Here is a 19,311-nt window from a genome sequence, read left to right as displayed (position 1 = left end):
CTACTAACACATATTTGTAAATGGTACATACCGAGGACACAGCATTGTTCTCCCTATGTTCTCCCATTGTACCCTGATTGTCTTATTGTTTTCACATTGTTTTTTAGCGTCATCCCCGTTGGTTTTCCCATTGTTTTTTAGCGTCATCCCCGTTGGTTTTCCCATTGTTTTTTAGCGTCATCCCCGTTGGTTTTCCCATTGTTTTTTAGCGTCATCCCCGTTGGTTTTCCCATTGTTTTCTAGCGTCATCCCCGTTGGCTTTGTACACGAAAATCAAAGCAAATTTGTCCTCTGTGTCCTTTTTCCCCGGGTCCCTTTTGTTAAAGTCATCGGTTTTAATGCATAGAAAAGCCCATACCAACAATAGTTCCCCCAACAACACACCATGTGATTGTATAGCGCTTGTGTTTGTATTGATAATGAGTTGTTAAGTGAAGTGAATTGTTCATACTGTCATATTGTTTGATTGTCCAGAGTTATGATTGTACGAAAGGATACGTCAATGGAATGCGCCAGTTTTTAAGGACACTCTCTCGAAAAGTGAATCTTTGTTTTTCAAACAATTGATTGTATCAATCTTTATCAAAGTCTATAAATTTGTAGTTAAGATCTGTATAATATTTTCGAAGAGCTGTATGTACACAGATTCATATCTTCTTATATTTGTATTGAAATTTCTGACACAGTTGTTGACTGAGGGCCTTGTGGGAAATCATGCTAGATTGAAAAACGCGTGTATCTGATCACGTGGGAAGAATCTCAGTCAATGTCCACTGTATATCTGCAACGATTGGTTGTATGTTTAGCTCTGTGGATATAATAAGCAGGCATGCAACTTATCAGCTGATTTTCTTTTTTTCTTTTTCAAAACAGTGCCATTAATAAAAAACTTAAAAACACTATACAAAAGTTAAGTGTGATTGACCATTTCCACTTCATTTTGCTTTTTTAGTTGCAATTAGAAAACTGCATGTCTGTATAAGCCTTTGCCACAATCTCTGTCATGGTTGTAGTCAATATAATACACATTTTCATTCTGGGAAAAAGAGTACACCATAGCTTTGCTCTACCCGTATAGCAAAGCCATTGTTTGTAGTATTGAGTTCTTCGATTTGTTCTCTGTGATTTTTCAGCATCTGCGCTCCAAAGATTTATTTACTGTAAGCCTTTGTTGTGGCCTTTGGTTTGAGATCCATTTCAGCCTGTGTTATCATTATGTCATAATGTACACATGGAAATGAACCAGTCTATTTTCATGGGTTGTATTTTTATCAATATGGCGATTATGGTCGATCGTTATAGTAATGACTGAATGCTATTGTCATTCCCAAATGGTCAATAGATTATTGATTGGGTTGGTAGATTACTGTTGTCATTCCCAAATGGTCAACAAATTATTGATTGGGTTGGTAGTTTACTATTGTCTGGACCATGTGGTAATGATTGACTACTCAGTGATATTGTAACTCGGGCGCAAACACAAATGATTTAGAAGTTAAAAATGGATTAATGTTTTTCAATTTGATATGTTGACTCCAATGAGTGTTTACGTTACCCAATTTTAAGAGGCGAGTTTGGCTGAACGCAAAAACTACAAAGAAATAGTCATCCACCAAAAGAAGAAAACAATCTACACTTTGTACCAACAAGAATATCAAAGTACAAAGATTTTGTGTTGTTTACTTATTGTTTAAAATAATGTTTGAAACACAATCGGTCCCTTTATCTCACATTCTCTTTGGAAGTAAACATTAAGACATCGAGAGACGAAACATGGATTTCTTGCTGTAGCCTAACGTATTTTAGTATAAAATATAATACTTAGTTTTTTACCCGTTTGCCAGTGGAATTCGAAATTCTATATATTTGTTTTTAAATGTGGAGACAATTAATGAAAAGAATATAATTTAAACACAATATAGGACCGCACTGCATGATAAGGCGTGTAATCTAAAACAAAACCAAACTGCATTTCTGTTGATACCAACATACCATGTCAAACCATGAATAACATGGTGTGGAAATTGAAAGGACAAAAACATGAAGTCAAATCATCACAATCCAAATATTGAATTTTCTTTTGCTTTTGATTTTCTTCTTCTTCTTTTGGTGGAGGCCTTTTCCTTTGTAGTTTGTGCGTCCAGTCGATCCCGTCTTTTAAAATTGGGTTAAATTGTTATAATCAAGTCAACATACTTACAGCACAAAATGGGCCACCTCAAATGGTGACACCAATCAGAAAAGCTTGGGTATGCAAATACTTTTCAAAAAGTAAATTTGTGAAGAATGTGTGATGGTCCCACCCCATCCCCTTAGTGCATGGACTTTAGGAAAACTTTAAGTACAGTACGTTCACAGTGCAAATCCCCAAATCGTATACGCTTTAAGATGTCCTCTACCAATCGTGCGCAATTACTTAAAACAGAGTTCGCACGAACTAAATCAAAGGAGGGTTCTTTGTGAATCACAATTAAGTGCCGCACCTCCGAGTGTGTGGATGCGCCGTCCGTCTTGCAAAATCCACGGCCCAGGACAGACGGGGGGAAAGTCGGAGGGATAGTTCACTTCTCGACTATCCAATAAACACGGGTCATAAATAGTGCATGCGCCTCGGGCATGTTATTTGGTATGCTCGTAAAAAATATCCACTAAACGAAGGGGCGGGGCCGCCAACGTCGCTTCCTAAAATGTATTAATTTGGGGAAATGTTGAAGGCGGCGCGGCAATGCACTTTTCGCGATTTTGTCCCCAAGCGATCGGGAACGAATTTTCTCTCTTCATGAGATGTATCGTTGAATTCTCTACTATCATTGCACTTGTGAGGTTACTGGATGTGCTTATAGGTGCACCAACCCGTGTACTTCCAATTTCAAGGGGTTTTGGCGCATTTTTTAGTGCACGTTTAAATGGATTCGTTAAGGTTGATGTGTAACTCGGTTGTTGTGTAATTCGGTTTTTTGTGTTGATGTCCGTCAATTGTTTTAATTCTAATGACGATAATTGGAGTTGACAGATTGAGAGCAAGTCTAATTGATGTCACAGTACGACCTGGTTGGGTCAAACTAGGAGTTTTTAAGTTCCTATAGCCATGCCACTACAATAGTTAGCTTACTAATGCTGGCCAAATATAATTTGCAAATTATAGTTAGGTTGTGAGGACGTTGAAATTAGAGTAAGTGGTGTCTTGGTAAAGAACTACGACTTAAACCACATTGTAATGGATTGTTCAACTCAACAAAATGTCTGCTAGCATATCAACCGAAAACTGTACACCTATGAAAAGCTACAACAGCTCACCCAAATATAGTGCCTGCAATATTTACATCATGCACGAACCGATAGTAGACAATATGTTCTCTTGTTCTACATGATAAAACAGCATTTATGATCCCTCGATGCACTTTAACTAAGATTATACTACAGACAAAAACAACAGGTCAGTTGTCTAAATATATTACAAATATTAATATAAATATCTTTAATCTATGACTTGTGTTCTCAATCTCCGATATAACATCGTAAAATGGTTGCGCCATTTACAGCTTGTAGGCCTAGTTGAACTTATTAAAATGAAGAAAAAACACATTCGTTGTAAATCACGGCGCACATAAATCACACTTTATTTGTCTCCATAAAAGCAAGACACACGTACTTAAACTACTGACAAAAATATCATTGGTATATGTTGATAATCATAAACACTTAACAAACATCTTCAAATGATTGCACCATTCACATCAAATAAATACATCATTGTAGTTTAATACAGTAACTAAACTTAGAACACAAGAGAAGAGACCATCGTTGTTAATCACGGCACACACAAATCACACTTTATTTGTCTCCAATAGTATTACTACACACAGCAAGACGCGTGCTTCAATCGTACTTAAATTCCTGACACAAATAGCATTGGTGGTATGTTAATCATCATAAACACACACCAAACATCTCGACAATAATTACCCTGCGATATTTGATGACCTATATGAAATAATAACTCAATCCACATACCCGTAATAGAGTATTACAAGATTTGTTCAGACAATTAAGTCCCGCGCGGATGATTATTAACAAAATTATGCGGGATTTCTGACTTTGGTTGGCCATGGGAAGTATAAATTAAATCTCGACGTCTGCAATCGCTAGGAAATCAAATTGATGCGGTGATTAAATGGCGGGGTATACCATTATGATGCGGAAAGGAGAAAAAAAAGATGAATGGTAGACAGTGAATTGTGACTTGGATAATGCCAGCTATATGTCAGCGGATAAAATATTTATACTCGGTAAAAAATACCCTCATGTTTGTAGAGTGGATGGTTATAACTTCTATATTTCAAGAAGTATTTGCTGTATTTGGGGTTTGTGTACAATTTCTGATCGTAACTCATCAAAGAATGTTAGAAGATTGCGCACTCGAGATGTGTTATAATATTGGTTAATTCCTATATTCACCAAAACGCATTGTTATAAAGTTTTATAAAGCTGTTTCTTTTATGAATAGTTTGCATATCGGTTTTAAGGTATAAGGCAAATTACTGATATAATTCCCCGATGCAAACTATATGTTTCTGGTATTTGACTACAGACCTGTTTCTTCACATTGATGTTACTTAGTGCGATTCCAAAGCATAATAACCCATGTTATTTATAAACAATAAATAAAAGGGGGCCATACTCAATAATAATTCTAAAGAGTAGTTATTCCTCTTATTTGTCGAGAATATTTCAAACTTTCTTTGTCAAAGGCATTGTGCACATGTTGTTTAACATTTTCCTTGTTTTTATCATATGGGACTAAACTGGGTTGAGAAAACTTAACAACATGTCAACATGACCACGAACTCTTGTTAGGTTTTTATCTTTAATGGAACTTTAATTTTTATAAACAATCTTTCATTTTCGTCTATATAGCATGGCTTTAAGTTCAGCGTTCAGTCATCAACTTTGATCAGGTTGAATTCATGTGTAACCGTGAGTGTACCCTGACGTAGTTAATGATGTTCGCAGGCATGTTACGCGAAATTACCCGACTAATCTTGACATCTCAACCAACGATGACAACACTGCGACGGTGGCCGCTGGGGGACAATTAAATTATTATTGATAATGAGACACTTCCTTTGGCGGTTAATGATTTGGCTGGCATAAAACAATCGAATGGATGGCATCTCAGGTGACCCGTAACTTAAGTCGGCATTTGCATGACGTGTAAATAGACTCTGGAACGTGAATACATATAAACGCGCGAGAATGGCAGAGATGTTGTTTTGCGAGTGAGGTTTTTTCTTCGAATAATTACAAATAAAGAATGTCTTGAATTTGCACATCATATCGCATGTTTTAAAGAGTATACTATGATTGTCTTTAGGGCCCAATTTCATGGCTCTGCTTACCGCCGAATTCCCCGCTTACGTGCAAGCGCCGAATTTCTACGCTAGCCTTGTAAGCATAGAATGCCTAGTAACGCGGAGTACGCACGCGCAGAAGCCAAAATTCGCCGCTGACCTGTGAAATACGCTTGCCGTAAGCACAGAATTCCCTGCTTCCGTACAAAGCTTCCTGCTTCCTTACGGTAAGCAGAGCCATGAAATTGGGCCCAGGATGTTTATGTATCTAAAACAATTTCAGCACACTTGGATGTATAGACCTTTATCACGGTGTGGCCATTTTGATTTTACTCCATTCCAACTCATTATAACCAAACTGAGGCTGGACGAAATAATAGTCTGGTGCCATGTTTGCGCAATGAATGTTAGCATTCATTACTGTGATAGAAACAGTGAATATGACCAAGATGGTGACATCGTGATAAAGGTCTATAGTGCCATCTTACCTCTGTGTCTGTGATATTGAAAACTATATACATGTAGTCGGTTTGAATTGTTAGTTCAGATACACTATACAATCCTATAATTGTTTCATCTAAATGACTTTGGAAAAACCATAATGGATGTGATCTATCAGGACGATGATGAATTTAAGTGCTGTCCTTCACTGGCCTAACTAATTGTTAAGGACAAAATCAGGTCATTGTTTAATACCGACTAAGTCATGTCTTGTCGCTCCTACTAGGGCATTTTGATTGACAATATTTATATTTTATCTCATTGAAAAAATAACTTTGTGTTTCTCTTATAAAAGTGTGTAGTTTGATGCCCACTTTTATCAATATTTTTCTCCTGAAGACGAGCAGAGCATACTGATCGAAACGTCGAGACCACATTGGTTCTTTTCAGAGCAAACACTCCCCCCACAAAAGAGATTTACACATGGTGGTACCCTCAAGTTTACGATTCTTATTTATACCTCATTCATCTTTATCCACACATATTATGCAAAGCTTCAAACAATACTTATTGTACACATGCAGTTACCTAGCACAGACAATGTCGTTGAGCTGAAAATCATTGGGTTTATTTAACTAAACAATTTCAACACACATGGATGTAGTACCATCTTACATCTGTGATGTCACATAAACATTAAAGGGTTCTTTGTACACGAAAACCCCACATAGAACAATTTGTATGTCATGTGTTTTACATACGGCACTGTGCAAACATGACTGTGTATACGCGAGTCCAAATCGAGCGCACAGTGCCTTACCCGTCTCAACGAATAATAACATAAAATTACAAGTATTGTGAATATTTAGTTTCTCAAACCCAATCTAATTTATCACTTATGCAGAAAATCAAATGAATTAAATCCATTACTTATTTGTTTGTTTTCTTTTCGTTGCCATGGACACAGCCTACCGGAGTGGTCGCTCGCCGTCATCTCAACAATATGGTAGGCCGATTTTTCACCCTGTTTTAAAGCCCGTTGTATTGTTCTATGTTGACATGGTGTACTTTGTGTGTTACTGTTGTGTTGTGTAACTTATTTACTATTCAGTTGGTACTCGAGCGTGTCATACATTAAGCATACCGTCGATGGAGCAATTTAATTTCATCACATGCTTCATTTCCTTATTATTTTTGCCCCCTCTCTTGTACACGTTCACTGACATGCAACAAAACTTGAGTACTTTAATTAACTTGAATTATATTCCTGATTGTTTTTTTTTCGTTGAGCTGAGTTTGTTTGTTCATCACAAACAATGTCACCTATTGCAATTAGCACGAGAATAAGACAAAACACAGTGCAGTGTTCAATGACAGCCAATGTTGGATTTTTTTTTTTGTGTGTGTCACAGCATAGGCCTATGATCTGTATTTAGCGCCTGCCTCTAAACAACCCACGGCACCACAGCGCCCTTTGCTTTTGCTGTGGTGGCCCTGTGCTTTTGCTGTGGTGCCCTGTGCTTTGCTGTGGTGCCCTAGGCTTTTGCTGTGGTGCCCTGTGCTTTTGCTGTGGTGCCCTGTGTCAAAGTCCCTGTACAAATTTGCATTTTTGTTCTCAAGAAAAAAAATGCTGTGCCCCTCCAAGAGAGAAGTTCGAGGCCTGGCATTATTACGTCAACACAGGACGTACCCTTTATCGTTGACATTTCCCTCCCATTCAAACCACTGTAACAAAACCGAGGCTTGGACTATATCGCAAAAGTCTGGTCCCCAGTATGTGTAATGTGGACGAGCATTTATAACTGCTATTGCATGCAGGGCACCATGCATACATCGATGGTGACGTCATGTTTAAGTCACTGTAGTCAGCTGTTTCATATCATGTATGAAAGAGCTCTATATTAAGGGTTTATTATGTAAGCCCTTGCATAATTTGCATGTTTTTGTTTAACTGTTTCACGAAAATTCACTAGTGTTGGCGATGTTCTGTGTTGTAACTGTGACTTCTATTGCAATACTCTTCTCTTTAATGTTTTATGCAATAGGCGTTGTATTATGTAAATTCCTGCCATACAAAATATCCACATAACCAAGCCGGGCTTGAAAATTCTGAACTATTCCGGTTGAGTCATGATTTAAATTGATGTCTGTGTATAAGTGAAAAGGCATCGTTCTTTAATTTTGCCTTAACACTGTATTGGGTTTATACTAGATAGTATATCCTTGTAGTTTGTTTAGTATTTGTTCTTTAAATTTTAAGAGTAAAAAATAACATGACATTTTTTAAACGTTCTTTGTTAATGGAAACTTTTTAATTGGAAGCTTAATGTGCCTTTTTGCTAGAGGTAATCAGAAATAGTAACACAGTTCCGAATTTTACAGTGAAATTTGACACAAAAAGGATATGCCGCGAATAAAATTTGTTGAACATTTTTATTTTTTATATATTTTTTTTTGCCATAATGGTCGGTACACGCTTGTTAGTGATACACTACTCCCAACACGCCTTTGCTAAAACAACTTTGTTAAACTCATTTGAGAATAATATCAAAACAATATGAAATTGAGATTTAGCCCCAGAGTCACTTTCATAAAGAGTAGAATATTCCCTACTGTTGGGAGATACGTAACGTGCCAAAACCGCCTCTGGAAAATGTCCGGGTGATTGCACACACTAGCGCGCTGTGGCGTAGTAGCTCGTGGGGCCTCTAAGCGCTTTGGCTCCCGGGGGAATTTCCTCTGAAGAGGAAGGTAAGGAATACTGCAACGTGGATATATAAAGAGAAAAAAACACCTCAGTCTTTAGTCAGCCGAACGGGGAAAATCATTCGCATGATTTGTTGGCTTGTGGACGGGAAAGCCGAGCAGTTTAAAGGGACGGTCAACAATTTCTTCATAAAATAATTCACAATCACAATAATTAAAACTTGTTGTACTGGGACAATTTTGTTCATTAAATTCTCAAATCTTTAAGAAGCAAATGTGGATCTAATACATCTATAATACTGATTTGTTTCAACATTTGTTTTCTGAATGTCGTATAATTGATATGTACTTATGTAAAAAATAAAAATATAAATCAAAATCACACATCCAACCTGTGGAAATTATGTAAACACATTAATTGACAAAGTTTGATGTTCGACAATTTCGATTTGAAGTTCAATGGTACTTTTTTCACAAACATTTCAAAATTTGAGATGAAATTAAAATATCTCATATCAGTTGCTTAATCAAAAGTAAGCTATCAAATGTAACAATCATTATGTGGGTTTTCACTCAATATGAAAGTTGTTTTATCGATTTAATTGTGTTTAATGTAAAACCCACGATCGTGACATAACCCTTTTTATGTCTTTCGGCGACTGCTAGTATCGAAGTGACCCAAAATTAGGTCCCTACGTTGGGATTAACTCTCGTTTGTTCCTTTCAAACAGGGCTTTCACATTGGGGACTTTCAACATCACAAAAGATTAATCAATCTCGCAACGATTCCCCCGTTTTATTGTACCTATGTATTGCATTGAAAGGGGACCTAGTTCCCTATTCAAGTGGAAATGAATGCGCAAGAAGAATTGAATTGACTATGCTCCTCATTCCGATTAAAGTGTACAGTGAAAGAGTAATTTTGAGGGCTGGATACCTACACTCAGCAAACGCAAGACATGTTTCAAAAATAAGTTCAATATCAAATTTGAGAGTAGTATTTGTGTGTTTAATTTTAAACTGATCTGATTATGGTGTACTTTGATATCTTAGGTATACGATATGAAGATTTCTTAAAACAGTGACAATGGCGTCGACAATTTAGAAAATGAGTTATCAATATGGGTAAAGCATTATGCCTTACTCACAATTGTTGCTTTAATATTCAAATCGTAGGCAGTTTAAGGAACTGAAGTTGTTACTTGTTCATACATTTTGTAAATGTCTTCAATGACCGAAGGGGAGTTTTCTTAAGTAATCCAAACATCGCGAGCATTGTATAAATTCTCGAACCCCGGTTATAGCCCTATTTTTCATAAACCTACTCACAAATTCAAACTGAAGTCCATTGAAAAAAATCAAGTGTTCCTTTTGAAGAGGTCACGTCAGTAAAGTCCACCCTTTAAAGCAAACATATTCTCAAGGCACCGTGGTCAAACAGAGTATAAAAAGCCTTGGAGCATCACAGCTTGATAAACACGTCTCGGCTTCGTCATGGGGCCCGTCGACGCTCTGTGCCCGGACGCCCAGCAGCGGGCTCCTCCGCTAGACCATTTTTTCTTCCTTTTTTTTCACCGCAGTTCACCTCTGCATGTCAGACCTACACAAACGCTTAAGGGGGCTCAATCTTTTCAGAGAAATACAAGCTTTGAAGTCTGAAGTTTCCATTTTGTTTGTCTCTGTGTTCGATTTGTGATAGGTCTTTTTTAAACTGTACAATAAACTAGCTGCCCGCCGGTTGAATCCCTTGCAAAATGTCCACTTGCACTCTACAGCCAAATTAAATCCTTGGGCATTTACGTCGTCTTAAAATAAAAAAAAACATCAACGAAATTTGGTATGTACATAAGAAAATACACTTTACTCTAAACAACATATACTGAATGCCTACCTTAAAAAATTTAAGCATATATTCATAAGAAAATATACTTAACTCTGAACAACAAATAACGTAGGCCTACTATAAAACAAATGTAAACCTTTGTATCACTTTTGAAGAAAAAAAAGAAGATTTTTAGGGTTGAACAAAGAATTGACTCTTGTACAACCCCAAAAATCATTTCAAAATTTACCCAGTCAGTTTCCCTTGTGGTTTATACTGATATTTTTGAGAAAAAAAATCAAATAATTTATATCCTTTCGTCTCAAAAGTCACAAAACACAAACTTTTAGAGACTACATTCGTCCGTAAAAGGGTTCGGTTTAGTTTTCCCATTTTCGTTTCGAGAAATTCTACCTTTGCATGAATTTTGTAAAGTGAGACGGCTAACAGCTTTTAAATCACTCTACACTTAAATCATCGTTTACATTTTGAAACTGAACAAAAAGGAAACAAAAATACGAAGTGATAATCGTGCTTTTGTTCACGAGTCGCACCAATTCTTTACAAACTCCTTTCAGTTTAATTGATGCACTATTCCCCGATGGGGAAACGATTGTGATGCTAAAAAACAAAGACTGAAAAGAGAAAAATCAAGGAACAATAACATGGTTGGGAAGAGAGGGAAGGGAAAAAGAGAGAGGTTGGACAGAGTGAGAAGACAAAATAAATAACCCATCCGAGCAGACTACTTCTTTCTGCATCTGTTCAACAAAGAGGGGAAAAAAATCCCCCGCTCTTTTACGAACTTCGTACACACCACTTAGCGTTTTTACCTATAGTGAAATGGCTTGGTGCTGGGGAGGCTTCGACGCGGCCCTTTGTTCCTTTGTGACTCAAAGTCAAAACGCCATCACGATCCAAGGTCACGTTGCAATTGAAAGACCGCGAGAGTTTCTCTCCCCCCCCCCCCTTCTCACCGCTCTTCGAAAAAAGCACAGAAAACACGACTGAAAGGTGTTTTTTGATAGTAATGGGAAGAAGAAGAATACAATTGAGGCATTTTTCCGGTCTGTGGGGGAAAGAGAAAGTGGGAAATGCAATGATGGGTTTTTGTCGACTGTTTTGTTGGGTTTTACCGGAGTGGTTTCCTTTTGGTGGGGTTCACGTGCGAACAAAACAAAAGAGTGGAAGTTCACATTTTCAGCGGAAGGAACGCAAAACAAAAGATAGAGGAAATATCTGAAAGTTTGTTGCCCTAGAAACAGAAAGTTTTGTGTGCAAGTTATATGTTGTATTTTGTAGAAAGGTGTTGATGTCAATGTATGTTTCGAGCTATCGCTTGACCTTGTTAGGACGTACGGTGACTATTTGACTCCATAAATTGCAAAGGATTGCACCCACCCCGCCCCAGGCAAATGATGAAAAATAACGGCGCGTAATCTTGGTGAAAACGCAACTTTATTATAGGGAAACTAAATACCTGAAAGCTACCTAATGTTTATAAATTGTACTATTGATGATTTGCAATGAAAATTTTAACTATTATACAACAATCATGAAGCAAGAAAAACATCAACTGAAAACATTTATGCGGTTATTTCGTTAAATCTAATAATTTTTTTTAGTCAATATAATTGCTGATTTGTCCCATTTGCTTTCAAGTATATAACTTATACCATGCGAGCTTCTTTTACCCACATCGTCAATGCAATGAGTTTTACACTATACAAAATATCGACACAGTCGCAAGCCTTTATTTTTGCGTCAAATCATTTGATTCCATTTTGAAATGTAAACAAACCTTATCAAAACAAACCGCCGATCGGAAGTAGATTTTGTTGTGAGACTTAAAAGGGGTCGACTCCATCACCGTGTTGCGGGGCGGGGCTTGGGTCTCCACGCCACCTGGCCCTGCCGCTTAGAGCGTCGTGCCCACGGTATCAAACACTGAGGTGGTCCCCCCTATCCATTAGTACCCGGTGTGGGTATCTATGTCAATTGCTCACTTTGCCATGTTTGTGATCTCCCACCATGGTTTTCTTTCTCCACTCTCTCTACTCTATCTCACTTTCCTTTCCCGACCTTGACATTTTCACTCGTTCCATCTCATTTCACTCCGCGCCTCACATGATGTTCCTACGCGTTACTGATCACCCTATCATTCAAGCATGTTATCATTCCGCAGTATGCACCGTTCACCTAGCATGATACCCCCCCCCCCCACCCCTTCACAATCCATGTTTAGCATTAAAGCAAACACTCAAACCTTGAAGATAACTTCATCATGTCTTCATACTATTCAGCAATTCATTCCTAGTTTTGCATGAATACACCCATCTTCCCGAAAGCCATTTTGAGATATGGCGATAACATTTTTGTGACACTATTGGGTTTGGGTATAGACCATGTGAACCTTGTTTACAATAAGTGTGACCTTGTGCATTCTTTCAGTATTCTGGCAGGCAAGATACTACACTGGTCCTATGGGAAAGTAAAACCAAGAGTTAAGAAAGTAAAAGCTGGTTAGGTTTTGAGATGTGCCCCGTATCGTCATATCAAAAGTTGATAAGAATTAGACAGTGCAATCTCCATACAATATAAGATTTTATATTTTCTTCCGTTAACCTGTGTACAAATCATGTATTATTTTCTTCAAAGCCAATGTTCTACGACTTTGTTTTACTTGAGTGGAAATTAATAAACAAACAAACAAAATGTCTCAAATGGTTAAGGAACATGACAAAGATAGTGGCACATTACTTCCCATCAACGCCAGAAATCTGCATTGAGCCTACAAGTCAGGATCCTTCCAAATTCACCTTTGACCTCACATTCAAGATTAATAGGTTTCAGATGACTGTATATCATCATCCATATAACATAATAATCTAGTATTAGTATTGTAATACGCTATATGAATTTTACCACATTATGCCACGCCCTTTTCCACGATGGGCGTTTCTTGAGCAAGCCAGAACCCCGAAGCGAACCGTACACGTTTCTCAATTTCTCTCTCATAATGATAACAAAAAACGATATATTGGACAGATTTCCAATCGCTTTTTAATCCCCGCCCGTGTGCATGTTTTCCACTAGCAACTAATTAGCACAAATGCATTCGTTTGACCTATTATTTCCCCCAGTTTTTCATCGATTGCCCAGGAATCGGAACGTGGTTTAATTTAATCACGAGGATGGTTTGAGGTTGGAGTCCCATTAAATTTAAGTCACTGTGTTCTGTCTCTGTGTACAGTTAGGAAGAGAAGGGGTACGGGGCTCTCACTTTTGCCTGGTATACTGATTATCTAGCTGGTTGCTTGGATGACTTTGATTTCCCCCATGCTACCGGTTTGAATGTTTGGGCACTGGACACTATTGGTAATTACTCAACATAATTATTATCATAAAACCTTTTTGATTACGAATAATGGGGAGAGGTTGGTAGTATAAAACATTGTGAGAAACAGCTCCCTCTGAAGTGACGTAGTTTTCGAGAAAGAAGTAATTTTCCACGAATTTGATTTCGAGACCTCGGATTTAGAATTTGAGGTCTCGAAATCAAGCATAAAAACACACAACTTCTTGTGACCATGGTGCGACAAGGGTGTTTTTTCTTTCATTAATACCTCGCAACTTCGACGACCGATTGAGCTCAAATTTTCACAGGTTTGTTATTTTTTGCATATGTTGAGATACACCAAGTGAGAAGACTGGTCTTTGACATTTACCAATAGTGTCCAGTGTCTTTAACATAATTCCAATATACTTTGTATACACACAATTTCCTTGTGGACCACACCAGTCTTTAGTATTCTCCTATAGAAATAATGGATTCCTTTAATTTCCTTTTCTGTTTTGTCCTTGGTGATCACGTGAAACATTTATGTTTTTTCATGAATTTTGTGTACAACCAAATCGTGCTTAAAATCGAAATAAGCGTCTGCGATTACTTTGTCTTTTGCAGGACATATGCACTTTTGGAACTGTGTTTGAGCATAATACCTCTTTTGTTTAATGTGGTATTTTGGGACCAGTGCTATTTCAGAACACGATTGTACTTCGCAGTTTGTGCATCTGCAAGCTTTTCTAGACGCATTGATATAGTTCCAGGGGAATTTATAAGAAGTATCTCAGACAGAAATGTTTCTCTTGAGAGTTGGTAATGGTATGAACTTTGAGTGATCTTTCAGCTAGAAAGCAATCAATGGGTTTTTTCTGGGGTTAAGTACAAATCAAATACTTCGTTTTTAACTTTCCCTTGGTCCTCACGCGCTTGAAAAACCAAAGTGCAATTAATAGTCAGGTCTGTTGAATGTCTGAGTTTACGGATGTTTACCATTGTGTCGTGTCCCCTGCTTGCAGCAATATCAATGATTCACAATGTAAGGAACCTGACTATTCAGCACTCACAACCTCGGTTTTACACTTTCCCCGAACGGATAGGTAACACATTGGGGATCGAGCAAAAGGTCAAAGAGTATTCAAAACAAAAGACAGCTTAAATCGGCATTTTGGGCTCGATATGTGGCAAAGGGTAACCTTTCTATTGTGTCTTCTTTGTGTTTGGGAATCTTAGGAATTCTTTACAGGATTTTAGAATGTGTGTTCAAGATTGGAACATTTTTTTGGGACACCCTTTTTTACATAAAGTACGATAACCTTTTTAAGGTATTGTGGACACTATTATACGAGTGTAGTGGTTTGGTTTGGGTGTACATGTATACAGATTGACCCAAATACAACGGTGTCATAGTGCTGTGTCCACCGTACCTAAAAAGGGTTTGTGGTCTTGGTCTGGTCCTTGCGCTAAGGGTAAAACCACAATTGAGACTAATCATTCTTCTTTTTCTGTGGTAAAGCCGGGGTTCCAGACATGCACATTATACTCTACGAGTCTATAAACCATGGATTTTATGGGTGCGTTCGTTTAGCTTCCCTGGGTCGACCCCGGTGTGTGGCGGTTTTTTTTCCCCAGGACTAGTGTGTGCAGATAATTACTCACGTTCGTCCTGGTAAAAAAAAACGCCACGCACCGGGGTCGACCCAGGGGAGCTAAACGAACGCATCCACAATACCAGTATCCTTCAAGTTTTGGAATGTCATTCTTTGGTCTGGTCCTTGCTCTGTGGTTAAGTCAAACATACTAATCTTTCTTCACTTTCTTTGGTACCAGCCGGGGTTCCATACATGCACCGTATCCTCCACGAAGGCTCAGCCACCAACGGCCTTCACGAGAAACGGAAGCAAAGACGTATTCGTACAACGTTCACTAGTGCCCAACTCAAGGAACTGGAGAAGGCATTCAATGAGACCCACTATCCAGACATCTATAAGAGGGAAGAATTGGCTCTTAAGACAGACCTCACCGAAGCAAGAGTACAGGTAAGACATATTGGAGGTTGCAGTTTATATATCATGGAGTTTATGGACCTTGGAGATTACAAAACAATGCAGTTAAAGAAACACGTTGTAATGGATCGGGCGAGTTGGTCTATGAAAAGAGTTTGTAACTGTTATAAAACGCATATGGTTAGAAAGATGTCTAAAAGTAGAATATAATGATCCACACAAAATACCTCGAAATTGCACGGTGTTCCTCATACCTCGTAAACTAGCACGGCACGCCATTTTGTGGAGTCATGTTTGACTCCACAAAATGGCCGACCGTGTTAGTTCGCAAAGTAAACGGACAAAACGTGCAATGTTGAGGCATATAGTTTGTGTTAAAACACCTCTTTCCTGCTTATCATACGATTGTTAAGCAATAGTTCCTTATAAGCAGCTCAGACATGAAATTAGGGTATTCCGGGTATAGCTCTGTGCTTTAATTCTGATTCAAAATGATCTCAAACTATACAAATGAGATTCGCTTAAAATCATTTACCTTTTACGTCATGTCTAGATCCCTGTATCATCCTTGAATGGCTAAGTTAGTACCATTCGATTCAATTATATTGACTGCATAAACTGTACCAAGGTTTATTTCTCCATAAGTTTGGTTTTGTACTCCCTTATTGAAGCATGCCCATATTTCATGTTTTTTTTCTCAAATTTTCCCTCTCCCATGAACGGAACAGTCTCCTCAAAAAACTAAATGACTACAGTAAATTTACTCATCATGAGCTGCACATTACATCCGCGTCGACTGATCCATTGTTTTCCCGCGTTTTTCCGCCTGCTATTAATTTGTGTTCGTCTGGGACTGTGTGCTATCCCATTGAGTTTAACGACAGTACGGTCCCCCAGAATTCAGCCGTAAGCACGCGCTTCTATTCGGCAATCAAATTCTCGGTGATCGCGCTGAATTTTCTCGCACGTCTCCCGTTCCGTGGAGAGAGTCACGTACTGAGGATGAGCAAGCCCGAAATTTATCCAAAAAACACGGCTTGAGAAACGCGTAGAGTCGGGATGAACACGTTCGGCCTTCAAAATCTCCCTCTTTACCCTTTAGAAAACAAGTTCGAAAGGTACCAAATATGCCCGCGATACCTAAACTTGACTCTACGGTGTTGTTGTCGTTAAATTTCTAGACATGTCATCATCGTTGTCATTCATTTAGGGGCACATGGATGAAAGGCTTAAATTCTCACGAGCAGAACCATGTGTACTTTCGCAAGAAACTAAAACATATTCAGGGTTCTGGCCATTCAGGATTTCTTTAGTGGTGGAAAATGTTTCCATGGAAACCATTTCGAGATGGTTAGTTACATGGTAGAACAATATACAAATAGACTCAAATCAAAGAAAGGATCAAAATTAATGGTTTCAGATGGTTTTTACTGGTGAATACCCTATTTTACCTTTCATTGAAAACCTTTGAAAGGAAATTGAAAGCGTAATTTAAAAATTTGGAAAAATGTGTGGTGGTCGTAAACAGGTATAACATGCAAGAATTTTGTTTTTAGCGAGGAGGGAGGGGTGCTCAGTACAAGTTTGAACAAGCAAACCGAAATTTTGTTTTATGTTTTGCTTGTCAAATACATGCAAGGTGTTTCTGTATGAAGTAGGCCTACAGTTGGATAAATTACACAAATTCCACATGTTGCCTATAGCTGGGAAAACTAGTATTTTGTCCACCGCAGTTTGCCGACGCAAAACTTCTACCCATGTACAACATTTCAAGACCTCAAAGTACACGAGATATTGTCCTTTCACGAATTAAGAAAAAAAGTTACAAAGTCCATGTTTTTATTATTTCTTTTCATCGGGCAAATTGTGTTTTTACAGCGACGAGAACGGGCCAACAACCTTCCCGTCTTGTCGTTCCGTCAAAGACAAACATCCACTCGCTTTCCCCCCTCTCTCTTTCTATATTTCCCCGCTCTATCTAAAAAGCTTTTGCCCTAAATCAATCAAACTCCACACTCGGCGAAGATAGGCAAAATGCCATCATCCGCGGATTGTATATTCTTTTCTCAGAGCGGCGTATACACATTTCACGGAGCCGTGACACAAAACAAACAGAGAGTCTGTGTAGGAAGACGGGCCGGTAATTATTTGTAAAAGCGTTGGATGGGAAAACTCATGTCGATTTCCCCGTTGTGTGGGGAAACCTTATCCGTCTTAGTTTGGCTGTGAAGGAGGGGTGGGGTGAGTTTAGTACAAGAGGTACTTACAGTACCATTGATGACATGGAGAGAATTGAATGAATAATTATTATGAAATGATATGAAACGCAGAGAGAATAAAGATACAATAATGACAAGCTATTGTTATTTTAATGCATTTCCAAGCTGTGCAAATGTATACAAAAATATATAATTAAAAAATAGAGAAAAAACATGGTTTCGAAAATAATTCCATGTCCCCCACAATATTTTTTTCTGTACACCAAAAATGCCACTGTCGAAGTGCTTTTTTATTGGGAATTTTTCTTCTTTTTAAATCTTTTACAAAGGGAATCCTTAAACAAAAAAAACGGAAAAAAATTGAGGGGGGCAATTCTAAACTATAGTAAAACCCCATCCCCTTCTCTCGTTTGCGCATGCTCAGGGAAGCTGAAATGTTTTATCAATATTGTGAGGACTTTGAGATGCTTACCACCGTTGCATCACCCAAATTAAGTGTTGTCGCCCCCCCCCCCCTCCCCACCACAACCCCCCCCCCCCCCACAACCCCCCCCCCACAACCCCCCCCCCTCCTAGCCAACCGCCCACCAGGTCCCAACTTATTCATGTCGCATTAACCACGTATACAACTTGCCTTACAGATTTTTCCAGTTTCGCCTTCGATAAAGGGAGAACAGTGAAAAATCAATAACAATTTCGGTTTATTTCTTAAGATGAAAACATCTGGAAGATTTCATTTTGTCAAAGGAACAAAACACTGTTTTCCATCTATCGGAAAGAAGAGTTGGAAGTATATAGATGAGGACAAACAACACGTCAGGGGAAAATTACCCCTTTATTTAGAAAAACACAAAAGGAAACGTCCTTCCCCTCTGAATCGGCCAATCGTTTTCCGGAGGGGGGAAATTGAGTGTGAAGAGACATGCACAATGTGAACTCATCATTGCTCGAGTCAATGGTTGACGCTAGTGATGCGTTTTCTAATTTGCCCGCTGGCAAATTAACCGAAAAAATCTATAAGAAAAACACAAGTGAATAGCCAGTGAAACGTTTCTGTGTATAAAATGAAGCAGTACCATTTGAATCGTGAATTTACAGACCGCAGAGAGAGCCGTTTTTGTCCAATGGAGTTGATCTTAATCAGTTGAGTTTTTTTTTATACGGTCGGCAATCAATTAACAATTTTATCAGAATTGTCGTTATAAGTCCATAAGGAACGCAAAACACTTATGATAAATGATGACACACAGTTTAAAGGCTTTGTGTATTTACATTTTCAATGAGAATACTTCTAAATGTATAGGTTGCTTTTGAGGGGGTACTCGTAAATACCATCTCATATGTTTAAATATTAAATGCTTCAATCTTTAAAGGCAACACCTTTGGTAATTGTCAAAGACCAGTATTCGCACTTGGTGTATCC

The 19,311-nt window shown here is 38.2% G+C and overlaps 1 protein-coding gene across 1 annotated transcript in view; it reads left to right on the top strand.

Annotated features, from left to right (window-relative positions):
• Positions 1 to 19,311, top strand: part of LOC117293557 (paired mesoderm homeobox protein 2B-like) — a 44,152-nt gene that overhangs the window by 14,236 nt on the left and 10,605 nt on the right. The window contains exons 2-3 of the mRNA XM_033775916.1: positions 6,760 to 6,798; positions 15,494 to 15,702. Coding sequence (XP_033631807.1) covers positions 6,760 to 6,798; positions 15,494 to 15,702 — 248 coding nt within the window. The remainder of the gene's footprint in view (positions 1 to 6,759; positions 6,799 to 15,493; positions 15,703 to 19,311) is intronic.

Source organism: Asterias rubens, chromosome 8, assembly GCF_902459465.1.
Source record: "Asterias rubens chromosome 8, eAstRub1.3, whole genome shotgun sequence".
In the NCBI taxonomy this organism is placed as follows: Eukaryota; Metazoa; Echinodermata; class Asteroidea; order Forcipulatida; family Asteriidae; genus Asterias; species Asterias rubens.
Note: the sequence above shows the minus strand (reverse complement) of the source record. Positions and strands in the feature narration are given on the sequence as shown.